The sequence below is a fragment of the Microcaecilia unicolor genome, chromosome 4 (assembly GCF_901765095.1).
Source record: "Microcaecilia unicolor chromosome 4, aMicUni1.1, whole genome shotgun sequence".
Classification (NCBI taxonomy): Eukaryota; Metazoa; Chordata; class Amphibia; order Gymnophiona; family Siphonopidae; genus Microcaecilia; species Microcaecilia unicolor.
The window spans coordinates 101879110-101892668 of record NC_044034.1 but is presented as its reverse complement, the minus strand read 5'-3'; the positions used below and the strand labels follow the sequence as shown (position 1 = coordinate 101892668).

Below are 13559 nucleotides of genomic sequence, written 5' to 3'. Positions count from 1 at the left end.
CATCCTACAGCGCCATGGATGGAAAAACGCTCTCCCAGAGGTATGAGAGACTTTCGAAAAAGTTCCCTGCATATGCAGCCACTACACCAGCAATAAGCCACTTCCTGCCTCAGTCTGTTTCATCCACCCACATCTCCTCTTGTTCTCATCACTGTTTTTTTCTACTACACTGTTACAGCTGTAGATGATGGCAGACCCTAAACTGAGTTATAAAAAGTAACCACCCTACAATACAAACATAAATGGTGAATAAATAACATTATAGTGAACAAATTACACACATCTATGCTAAAAATTGAAAGGCCCTTTTACTAAGCTGCATTAGGTGCTAAAGCATGCCTAACACAGCTTAAAGTGGCATATCGTGGGATGTGCTCAGGTATCCTGTGGTAATTGCTAAATTAGCACATTCTAACCCATGCACTAAAAAATATTTTATTTTTTTGGAAGGGGGGGCGTGTCGGATGGGTTGTTGCACTAAACAGTTACTGCATCCACATTAGCGCACGTTAAAATGTTAGTGCAGGAATACCTCGAGAGCTGTACTGGCAGTAAGCAGGGCCGGTCCTAGGGTCTCTGGCGCCCTCCTGCAGACTATGAGTTGGCACCCGCGTGCTCCCCTCCTGCACCCGCGCGCCCCTGCCCCCCCCAGCATCTCCTTTCTCTCTTCTCCCATCCTGCCCCTGTCCAGCGATTCTCCTTCACCCCCATCCCCCGCTGCCCTTGGTGCTTTAAATCTTTAATTTACCTCAGTTCCAGCAGCTGCATCATTTGAAAGCCCTGCCCCTTCTCTAGCCTTCCCTCCCTTCGTGAGTTCGTTCTGCAGTCCCGCCCTCGAGGAAATGATGTCAGAAGGCGGGACTGCGGAACGAACTCACGAAGGGAGGGAAGGCTAAAGACGGGGCAGGGCTTTCAAATGATACGGCTGCTGGAACTGAGGTAAATTAAAGATTTAAAGCACCAAGGGCGGCGCGGTATGGCGGCGCAGCGCTGCCGCGGCGCCCTTGAAGGCAGGCGCTTACCCCACTTACCGGGTTTGACCGGCCCTGGCAGTAAAAGCCTACACGGTAATTTTTTAATTGTCTGTGTGCTAATGGCAACATAGCCATAATACAAAAAGTGGAAAATCAACCATTTTACAGATGTTGTAAAGATGGCCTTGGGAGTCACAAAAGAGAGGGTAAAACAGCATACAAATAATACAGAAACAAAAAAGAAGCAACACTGGGCTTTCAGGATTGAGATAGTCAATGTCCTTTTTATTATGAGATTGTACACCGAAACATGGTCTGTGTCGGGTCAAACTCCTGACTCTGGGGTCAGAAAATCCTGATTGTGACTTTCCATAGAGATATAGGTTTGACCAAAACAGGATACAGTGCCTCTAGCGTAGGTAGTGTTGCTAGAGGCACTGTATCCTGACTGTTTTGGCCAAACCTGTATCTCTAGGAAAGTCACAATCAGGATTTTCTGACCCCTGAGGCAGGCGTTTGCAAGCTGAAACATGGCCTGTGTCAGGTCAATCTCATAATAAAAAGGACATTGATTATCTCAATCCTGAAGGCCCAGTGTTGCTTCTTTTTGTTTCTGAAAGATGGCTTTAACATGTATGGGTGCATTAAGGCCACTTTTTGATGCTGCTTAGTAAAAGGACCCCCTAAATAAAAATGAAATAAAAAGCCATATTGGTATCCAAATAAATATGTCACATTTAAAACCAATGGACAATGTTTAAACTGTTTTAAACTTATTTTTGACTTGATTTAGATAATATAGCAACTTGAAATGGATGGAACAAACAAAAAATTTAATAATTATGCACCATAAATATTTCTGTATTGTGAATGAATTGTGTTGTAATTACTCAAATAAATTTCCCATTAAAAATAAGTGTAAATACCAGCCAGTGGTGTGCTGGTAAATGTTTAACAACAAGCTCTCTCTCCAAAACAAACCCCCCCCCAAAACCACCCATAGATATGTATGGTGCCCAAACAGAGAATGTAAATTTGTGAGTGAAAAGGACATGCTGCAGCAGGAAGTGCACTATATGGAATAAATTGGAATACGGCTAAATGCGTACCTAGTGACATATAAAAAAATATGTGTAAGAAAATGTAAATATAAAGCAATGGTGTCAAGACATAAGGAAGTGAGGCAAACACAGCCTTTAAGGAGAAAAACTGCAATACAAAAGTGCAAATAAACACATGAATCCCAATAGAAATATGGAGAAAACTGAGCAGTAGTCAGGGAACACTTAATAAACTAAAAGGGGTAATGAAAAAAGTGCATAGAATAATTGAGGAGTCTTATGAAAGAAAAACGCAGTGGAAAGACAGCAAAAGGCTGATGAAAAATGTACTGCAAAAAAAGAAGACAACACAAAAAAGATAAACAGAAAAGAAAAAGAAAAAATGGTGCGTATATTCTAAAATACTGAAAGAAACATATATGCAGGCAACTGTTTGTCAGGAAAGGAATCTACCAACATATCAATTATGATAAAGTCATGTGAGTAAAAGCAACACCTGAACGAGTGGAAAACATAAACGATGCAACCTGTGCATGTGAACAGGAGAAAATATATCCTTCACAATACCTTAAAGAAGCTATAAAGGTATTTGTAAATGAAAAGGAAGCCTCTAGACTAGTTAACATACTGCTCGTAGAGCTCTCAGAGAGACAAAATGATTCATTTTTGGCAAAAAAAAAGAGGCATTTTTTCAGACTCACTGAAAAATGGATCTGCGCACGCCCAAAACATGCACATACACTACCGCAGGCCATTTTTCAGCGCACCTTTGTAAAAGGACCCCATAGTAATCACCACAGTTGTGTTTTAAGAAAGCATGCTGTCATTGAATTCTACTAAGAAAATATGATAGTCTCAGTGTAACTTACTGCTATTTTGGTTCCGACTGCAGGAAAGAATGTTAAATATGTTACTGGCACTAGTAATAGAAAGTTGACACTGACTCTGCTTACCTCAGTTCCAGTCTTTGTCTGCCTGCCACAGGACTGACAGCATAGACAAATTTGGGATCTCTGTAAATTCAGTACTTAACAATCACAAATTGCTTCATGTTCCCATTATTTTAAGCTAAAAAGAACGTTCCATTATTTTAAGCTAAAAAGAACGTTCCATTTCATTTTGAGCAATACAACTTGTTCAAATGCAGGTCTTTAAGAGCCTGGAAAATCCTAGAGTCATAATCTAGCTGTACACAAGACTTCTGATGCTATTTAAAAATACTGAGGGCAATTCTGGATAGCCCACGTTGTTTGCAATCAAGTACTTTTACCCCATGAATACTGCTGCTAATTTTGAAAGATAAACTACATATGTTGTTTCTCTTTCAAAATTAGCAGCCGCATACTTTCGATCTCTTGATTTGTGCATACAGCCAAATGATGGCAAAATAATGCATGTACATTTGAAAATCAAAATGTGTGTGCTGTGAATGCTCCAACCAGTGGTGTGCTGGTAAATTTTTAACAACAGGCTCTCTCCTTGGTCCACCTCTGTGCCCCCCCCAAATTGCGGAGCTGGCTATACCCAGGGAGACAGCCTGGGGGGGGGGGGGGGGGCAAAAATTTAAATGATCCCAGGTTCCAATCTAATTCATGTTTAATGTGGGATAAAATGTCATAATAAGTTAATAAATAGATAGAAAATCTGAATATTGAGCACTGGATTCTCATAACTACTACTACTACTATTAAACATTTCTATAGTGCTACTAGACTTACGCTGCGCTGTACAAACCAACATGAAAAGACAGTACCTGCTCAACAGGGCTTACAATCTAAATTGGACAGACGAACAGCTAGGGGTGGGGAAATTGCAGTGGTAGGGGTGATAAGTGAGGGTGTTGAGTAAGAGAGTCATGGTTAGGAGTCGAAAGCAGTAGCAAAGAGGTAGGCTTTAAGCCTAGACTTGAAGACAGCCAGAGACTGAGCATGATGTACTGGCTCAGGGAGTCTATTCCAGGCATAGGGAGCAGCGAGATTGAAGGAACGGAGCCGGGAGTTAGCAGTGGGGGAGAAGGGGGATGACAGGAGACATTTACCCAGCGAACGAAGTTCACGGGGAGGAGTGTAGGGAGAGATAAGAGCGGAAAGGTACTGAGGAGCTGCAAAGTGGATGCACTTGTAGGTCAAAAGGAGAAGTTTGAACCGTATGCGGAAGCGGATAGGGAGCCAGTGAAGCGACTTGAGGAGAGGGCTAACATGAGTATAGCAACTCTGGCGGAATATAAGACGCACAGCAGAGTTTTGGACAGATTGAAGAGGAGATAGATGGCTGAGCGGGGAGACCAGCGAGAAGCAAAGTTGCAGTAGTCTAGGCGAGAGGTGATAAGGGTGTGGGTAAGTGTTTTGGTAGCATCCTCGGAGAGGAAAGAGCGAATTTGGTTAATATTATAGAGAAAGAAACGACGGGTTTTGGCAATCTGCTGAATATGAGCAGAGAAGGAGAGAGCGGAGTCAAAGATGACTCCAAGGTTGCGCGCAGACGGGACAGGGAGGATGAGAGTGTTATCTACCGAAATAGAGAACGGGGGGAGAGGAGAGGCAGGTTAGGGGGAAAGAGGAGAAGCTCGTTTTTGGTCATGTTTAGTTTCAGGTGGCGGCCGAGACATCCAGGCAGAGATGTCAGACAGGCAGGCCGATACTTTGGTCTGGATTTCAGCTGAGATATCCGGTGCGGAGAGGGTAATCTGGGTATCATCAGCGTAAAGGTGGTATTGAAAGCCATGGGATGAGATCAGAGCACCAAGGGAAGAGGTATAGATGGAGAAGAGGAGAGGTCCTAGGGCAGATCCTTGGGGTACACCGACTGTTAGCGGGATAGATGTGGAGGAGGAACCACCAGAGTATAACCACCAGAGTATACGCTAAGAGTACGTTGGGAGAGATAGGAAGAGAACCAGGAAAGAACAGGGCCCCGGAATCCAAGAGAGGATAATGTATCAAGGAGTAAGGTGTGATCAACAGTATCAAAAGCAGCAGATAGGTCGAGGAGGATGAGAATAGAGTAGAGACCTTTAGATTTGGCCAGTAACAGGTCATTGAAGACTTTGCAAGTGCGTTTCAGTCGAGTGAAGAGAGCGAAAGCCAGATTGGAGCGGGTCAAGATAGCTCGAGATGAAGGAAGTCGAGCAGCGGCGGTGAACAGCACGTTCAAGTATTTTGGAGAGGAAAGGGAGGAGGGAGATGGGCCGATAGCTAGAGGGGTAGGTAGGGTCCAGTGAAGGTTTTTTAAGGAGCAGTGTGACTACAGCATGTTTGAAGGCATCAGGAACAATCGCAGTGGAAAGCGAAAGATTGAGGATATGACGGATAAAAGGGATGACAGTGGGGGAGATAGTGTTAAGTAGGTGAGTGGGAATGGGATCAGAGGGGCAGGTGGTACGTTTGGACGAGGAAAGAAGATGTGCAGTTTCCTCATCAGTGACATCGGAGAAGGTGGAAAAGGAGGGGGGGTTGGAGGGTTGGGGGAATGGACTAGGGGAGGGGAGGGTGGAGGTGGTTTGATTGAGAATCTTTTGAACCTTGTCATGAAAGTACTCGGCTAGAATCTGAGGAGAAAGCGAAGGGGGAGTAGGGGGCGAACATGAGGTAACATGATGTCTGTTTTAGAAGCCCTTTTCCAGGAGAGAAAAATAATGTCTGCACCAATATAACAGGTTAGGGTGACCCTATATTAACCAGCCCCTCCAAATAACACACCAATTACCATTTATAATAAATTACTACACTACCTATAAAAAGTTATTCTCTTATACTTCCTCTGTGTACAGCCAACGTGGATTCTTTGGGGCAGGAACGATCTCCAGTGTTTCCTGTCCGCTGCTGGTGCTGACCCTCCTCCTGCCACATCTGCTTTAAAATGGCTGCCGAGACTTACAAGAGTGGCCTCGCGAGGCCGCCTCTGGAAGTCTCGGCAGCCATTTTTAAAGAGCGATGCGGGCAGGAAAGACTGGGGGTCTTTCCTGCCCTGAAGAATCCATGGTGGCTGTACACAGAGGAAGTATAAGAGAATAACTTTTATAGGTAGTGTAGTAATTTATTATAAATCGTAATTGGTGTGCCATTTGGAGGGGTGGACACAGTTACATTTGCTCTTGAGCTGGTGTAAATGTCTGCACCTAGATTATTCAAGTATGTTTGTACAATACACTAGCATATTTTATAATATTACACTCATAGTCGTAAATTCCACACACTCTCCACCCAAATTCCACCCTGTACATACCTACTAGTGTATTTTATAAAAGGCCATATATGCACAAACATGACTTTATAAAATTATGCACCCTGAGGTAATGAGATAGTAGCCTATATTTTTTTTACCAGAACCTATACCTAGGTGCTTAGGTTCTGTTATAAAATACTAGCATAACCTAGTATCAGTGTGCCGAACATTTAGAATTGAATCAATGCAAACTGTGGACCTCTGAGAGGGGGGTCCTGTACTGAACCATATTGAATGCAGAGTTCAACTGTCAGTGGCAACTTGTGATTACTGTTCCTTCTTTATCTGTGTATTTCATTAAAATATTTCATATAAAAATATGATTTAAAATTTAAAAGTGTAAAAAAGATCCTATAAATATGTTGTACAAACATTAAAAAATTTTCTTAAAATGTAATTAACAGCACAAAATGCATTTGCTTTAATGAATGTTTGAAGTGGTTGGTGTACAGTATCATGTGGTAGCACTTTTAATAGACATCAATTAACTTTGAGAATTTTAACTGACAAGCCTAACTCCTTGCCTCTTAGGATACAGCCGTGCTTTTTCTCTAGCAAAAAAAAGGTGCCTGTGCTCATGGGCAAGGCCATTCTTAAGGGGGAAGAGCGTGACCACTGAGGGATCAACCCCACAATAGCCACACCTTCTGTATCTGGCCACAATCTTTATGACAAGACAGCACCACAAATATTACACAGGTCCTTAGAACACAATATTTGTTGAGAAAAAAAGAATAAGCAGCAGTGCTACAAATCCATACAGAAAAACATCATACTCATAAAATACCTCATATCTTGGTCACATATGAAAATCTATAGTCAGAGCCTTCTCAAATACAGAATAACCACACATTAGAAATAGAAATGTGAAGGCAAAAACGGAACTGGACACCCAAAGTAGCTGGACTCTGCCTGCATTACAGCAGTAGAGAAATAGAAACAGAAATGCAAGCCCACTTGTATTGTGCAAAATACAAAGATAGCAGTGATGGTGCATGTTCTGATTTCCAAAAAAATGGCATATTCAAACCTAACTTTTTTTTTCTACCTTTATTGTATGGATTGTGTCTTCCCACATTTTCTATGGGCTGAGCTATTATGTGCTAGCTTCAGTATGTGCCTCCACATTCTCCCCTTGGCATTCAAGGATAGGCTGAAGACAGTCCTTTTTCCCGGGTGGGCACTTCTATGTGTGCATTTGGGGAGTGCAAGCCTGGGCTCTTTCATTAGTACTTTGGGTCTGTGGGTCAATTTTACCAGTCAAAGGAAAAGCTAGTTCTACTGAGCACCCCCCCCCCCCCGAAAAATAATGCATGCTGAAACATGCAAAAGTAAACATAGACCAAGCAATGCAAAAAGTGTTTTTGCAATAACATCTATGTTAACACATTAACTTTAAAGCTAATAAAATAATTCACAATCATTTACATGTCATTAACATGGACTGGTAATACATGCTAGTTAACACACTTTAATACATTGGCCTGTGTGCTAGTCTGTACTGAGCATAAAGACATTTTCAAATTAGTGTAACCAGGAAAATACAGTAATTTCAGGAGATGCTATCACGTTATCTACATGTCCTCACACATTTACAGTGTTTATAGTATACCCAGATGTTAGCTTAGAATTGTTTTAAGTTAGGGGTATGTGACTCAAACCTTCAAGTGCCACAAACCAATCTGGCTTTCAGAGTATTTGCAATGAATATGCATGAGATGTATTTCCATACATATTCAGTAGGGGTGTCTTGAAATTATGACTAACTGTAGCACTTGAGATGTGGAGTTACTGACCCCTGTTTTCAGTGGTGTTTACCTAGAAATCAGAAGGTCAAATGAAACCTCAAAGGCACTTTACTAAACAATGGATTACCTGCAGGCTGTCCAGGATGACTCGAAGTGACTGTACTTGCCGCCGAACTCCACTAGAGAACCTTTCATAAGTAGTTGCATCATATTCACTCATCTGGATTTCCTTTAACCTGAAACAAGCCCAAAGACAAAATGGTGGCCAAAACATGAATTAGGAGAACATTTAATCCAATTTTCAAGATAATTTTGAAACTACTGCTGTCAGTGTAGTAGTGAGTGACTGATGTAGAGCATGCATGTTTGTTCTTTTCTCAAAATTAATTTCAGGTTATAGTACCCCTTTTAATCTAAATTCTTACTCTTAACTCTCAAAAGTAACATTATAGTCTGACAAATGTTGAAAAATACAATAATGCCCCATGCTGATGATATTGTTTCTTTTTAGTGCATTTAGTGCTATGTGCCACAAATTTAACTTTGACTCCATTTAAGAGGAATGAATGAGGCACCTATGAGTGCAGTTGCTCTGGCAGATCTTCAAATGATGGGTAATCCCAAGAACTAGCAGAGATAACACATTTGAAATCAATCCAGTTTCATCAGTTAGCACTGATGATTCTTTGAGTTGTATTTTCTGAATTTCTGAATGGGGTGAATGTTTTGACAGCTAGGGCAGTATTTAAAGAACAAAGATTTCTTAGTTTCTGTGCTGATAAAAATTGTGCATAAAGAGATATTAAGTGACCTTTTCAGACTTTTTTTTTTTTTTTAGTGTCTTGAACAAGGCTGGCCCAATTATCAAGCAGCAGCTTTGGGGGGAGGGGGGGGGGAAGGGGCAGCAAAAAGCAGCTGCACTCAAAGCAAAACAATATATCCTGCCACTTACACAAAGAATCATCACTGTGAACTTTTACCTGCTGGGCGAGTGTGGAATTTTCAAATAATCCATTTGAGAGCAAAATGACTTTTAAAAGCTGCCCTTAATTCTTCTGTGTATGCATGATGCCTGGGTGGGGGCAGATTAGAGGCTTGATAGTTTAATTAAGGAGGGAAGTGTATAAGGCTGTAGGTTTGCCTAGGGCGCCCAATACCTTTGCAGTAGCCCTGGTCATGAAACATTATGGCAGAATCAGAATGTAATAATTCTTTAAAACAATGGTAATGATTAATGCTGGGAAATGGTATGCATGTGAATGCTGGTCTGCTTTGAAGTTAACTATTTCACCTCCATCAACCACATTATCAGCCTTATTTTCGAAAGAGAAAGACGCCCATATTTTGACCCAAATCAGGAGATGGGCGTCTTTCTCCCGTGGGCGCCCAAATCGGTATAATCGAAAGCCAATTTTGGGCGTTTTCAACTGCAATCTGTCGTGGAAACAGGCAAAGTTGACGGGAGCGTGTCGGAGGCGTGGTGAATGCGGGACTGGGGCGTGTTTATCGGCCGAGGAGAGATGGGCGCCCTCGGCTGATAATTGAAAAAAGAAAGGTGTTTTTAGTGCGAATTTGGGTCACTTTTTTTGGACCCTTCTTTTTTCACGAACAAGTCCCCCAAAAGTGCCCTAAAAGACCAGATGAACACCGGAGGGAATCGGGGATGACCACCCCTGACTCCCCCAGTGGTCACTAACCACCAAAAAAAAAAAAAGAAATTTAAAAACATTTTTTTCCAGCCTGTATGCCAGCCTCAAATGTCATACCCAGCTCCATCACAGCAGTATGCAGGTCCCTGGAGCAGTTGTTAGTGGGTGCAGTGGTCGTCAGCCAGGTGGACCCAGGCCCATCCCCCCCCCCCACCTGTTACACTTGTGGTGGTAAATGGGAGCGCTCCATACCGCCCCCTAAACCCACTGTACCCACATCTAGGTGCCCCCCCTTCAGCCATAAGGGCTATGGTAATGGTGTAGAGTTGTGGGCAGTGGGGTTTGGGGGGATTTGGGGGGCTCAGCACCCAAGGGAAGGGAGCTATGGACTTGGGAGGTATTTTACTTTTTCATTTTAATTGTTACAAGTGCCCCCTAGGGTGCCTGGTTGGTGTCCTGGCATGTGAGGGGGGCCAGTGCACTACGAATCCTGGGCCCTCCCACGACCCAATGCCTTGGATTTGTTCGTTTTTGAGCTGGGCGCCTTCAGTTTCCATTATCGCTGAAAAACGAAACCGCCCAGCTCAAATCCGATGCATTTGCCTCGGATCTAAAAAAAAAAAGATGGACGCCCATTTTTTTTCGAAAATAAGGTCTGTCCCGCCCCTTCATGTACCCGTTCTCGGAGATAGACGCTCATGGAGATGGGCGTTCACGTTCGATTATGCCCCTCCACATCCCCCAAGTGATAAATTTCAGGACGAGAAAATCAAAATTTTGAAGCCACGGCTGCCATGTTTTCTGAAAAGAGCTTAAAAACCAGAGACCCTACATGAAAAATGTGTGTTACTTTTGCTTTGATTTCTCATCTGTTGTGCAAAATTTAGAAGTTTACCCACCTTGTACGGTCTGCACATTCTGTTAAAATTACAAGAAGTATTTAGTGTTTAGTTTGAGGAAAATTAACTGCCACCATAGTTTCCATTTCATAGGCAGTGGGATAGGGTGGGCCAAGACCTGACCATCTTTTTGCCTCGCATAGCGGCAGATTTTAGATAGAAGGTGGAGAGGGGAATTCATACCTCCAAGTCAGGATGTGGGGAATTCCCAAACTATTTCACAGGTGTAAAACATGTGCAAGATTTAACCTTGAAGTCCATTCACACACAGAAGGAGCAACAAATGTTGCACATGGGGGAAAACCAAAATACAACGCTCCCCCTCTTTTACCAATGGAGATTCATAAGTGAGTTTTCTGTCCTAACTTATGATACAGGGGGGGAAATGGTTGATTAAGGCTAAATGAGTGATAAGATTTTCTTAATCTTCCATTGTTTGAAGGAGAGAGCAGTTCCATTTAGAAAATGGATGGTAGGTGGGACTAATTTGTATTAGTATATAATGCTTCGTTTCCTGAGGACAATCATTTTATGATAGTATAGCTAAGGGTATCATATGCTTTTGCATGTTATAGAATGGGTACTAGTCTTAATAAATACGGAAATAAGTATGTTTAAACTTTCTATGACTTTTGAACAGGGATTTTTGTTTGAGAAATTGGTAAACTATGCAGTATTATGAGTGGTTGCCGGAGGATGTGGTAATGGTAGTTAGTGTATCTGAGTTTAAAAAAGGTTTGGACAAGTTCCTGGAGAAAAAGTCCATAGCCTGCTATTCAGATGGACATAGGGGATGCCACTGCTTGTCCTGGGATTGGTAGAGTGGAATGGTGCTACTAATTGTGTTTCTGCCAGGTACTTGTGACCTGGATTGGCCACTGCTGGAAGCAGGATACTGGACTGGCTGGACCACTGGTCTGACCCAGTATGGCTGTACTTATGGTTCATAGCTATTTTGCTAGTTGGAGAAGTGTATCCACTTACTGTTTCGTTCTTTACTGTATGTGTTGTGTTTTTTCTCAATAAAATATTGAAACAGCAACATACGTATTAACAGATTATCTTTTATCAGGGCAATATCTAAAGTCCATAGGTATTACACAGACCACCACAATTATCCGGATAAAGGCAACATTCAGTGCCGTTACCTGGATATGCATCTGGACAACTTATGACAGCTTTTTTGTTGTCCTAATTTATTCACATATTGATGCAGAATATCCCTGGTCTGTCAATTAATTATGGCCCTGCCCTCTGCACTGTCTAGATAGTGCTGGCGCTGTCTGTAGTGATTTTTAGCAGCATTATCTGAACAATTCCATTGAAAATCCATAGAAGGCCTTGATCAGTATAGGCCATATATTTTCAATATTGTTATTTCACAGGTTAAGTATGGGCTATTTTATGTGAGCAATTTAGCTAAAATTGCCAGTAATGTGGGGCACAGGAAGGAAGGACAAGTGACTCAGCAAATACTACTAATGAAAGGCAAAACATGAGCTAGAATGGATCAGACCTGCAATTAAAACTAAAGACCCTGTTTACTAAGGTGCGCTAGCGTTTTTTTAGTGCGTGCACAAAATTAGCACGCGATAACTGTGTGGGTGCCCATAGGAATATTGCGGGTGCCTACACAGTTAGCGCGTGCTAATAGAGCACGTTAAAAGCACTAATGCGCCTCTAGTGCGGCTTAGTAAATTGGGCCCTAAATTTTATTGTTATGGGAGTAGAGAGGTTTGAAGGTTAACTATGATCATTGGTTAAATACTGCAAAGTACCGAAGAGAGACATTACATCATTTGCATTAAATGTAACATATATTGTTAAAGTACATAGTATGCAATAAAAATAAAAAAAAAACAAACCCCCATGTAAACCATTTTCATTCTGAGAAGACAGACCTGAGAAGACAGAAGAACGCAAATTTCCTAAAACCTGTAAGCTGGCTGCTACATCTTCATCCATTCAGGACTGCAATTGTTTTGGAGAGTGTTCATAACCCCTAAAAAGAAGAGTGCTCTAACGCTAACCTAGAACACTGTTAATCAGAAAAAGCAAAACAAAAATCGAGCTAAACACCAAAAGTATAAAAATGAAAATATGTGCTCATTGAAAAAACAAAAAGCACTGCAAATTATAGGCCTCATTTACTACATAATAAGTGCAAAACATCATCTGTCTCAACTGTTGGTGTGCTCTAAACATTTTGTTATGCAGTGAACATGGAGAAAATGTTATTATTATGCTTTAAATGCACGGCAGATAATAAGGTCAGTTAGCTACACTTCTTAAGAAGGCACTGACTGTTTCATGCTATCCGCGGTGTTAACAGTTAATATAGTGGTTCCCAAATTTTCTCGGGTCATGTTGACCTTAGACTACACATTTCCTCTCAGGTCTCCCCTCCACCCAACAGCGTTGCGTTCTACCTTTGCTAGCGGGGATGCTCAAGCCCTGCCAGCCAAAGAGATCCACTGCCTGAGGCACAAACTCCATGCTGTTTATGCATTAAGCAAATCAGTGGCATGCTTCAGCCACTGACGTTTGCATTCCCATTTATGCCCTTCTTCTCTTCCCCCTTTCCATCAGAGTCTGATCTCCTTCTATCCCCCCTTCCATCCAGCCTCTGCCCTCCCTCTCTCCTCACTTTCATCCAGCCTCTGCCCTCCCTCTCTCCCCACTTCCATTCAGCCTCAGCCCTCTCTCTACCCTTCTATATTCAGCCTAAGCTCCCTCTCTGTTTCTTCCCCCAGTCCAGCGTCTGCCTTCTCTCTGTTCCCCCTTCCCCCGCACCCATCCATAACATAAGAATAGCCATACTGGGTCAGAACAATGGTACATCTAGCCCAGTATCCTGTTTCCTACAGTGGCCAAGCCAGGTCACAAGTAACTGGCAGAAACCCCAAATAGTGGCAACATTCTATGCTGGCAATCCCAGGGCAAGCAGTAGCTTCCCCATGACTATCTCAATAGTAGATTATGGACTTTTCCTCCAGGAATGTCC

General features: G+C 42.3%; 1 protein-coding gene across 1 annotated transcript in view; it reads right to left on the bottom strand.

The window, feature by feature from the left end:
* Positions 1-13559, bottom strand: part of VWA8 (von Willebrand factor A domain containing 8) — a 483817-nt gene that overhangs the window by 58510 nt on the left and 411748 nt on the right. Inside the window, exon 40 of the mRNA XM_030200545.1 lies at positions 8135-8243. Coding sequence (XP_030056405.1) covers positions 8135-8243 — 109 coding nt within the window. The remainder of the gene's footprint in view (positions 1-8134; positions 8244-13559) is intronic.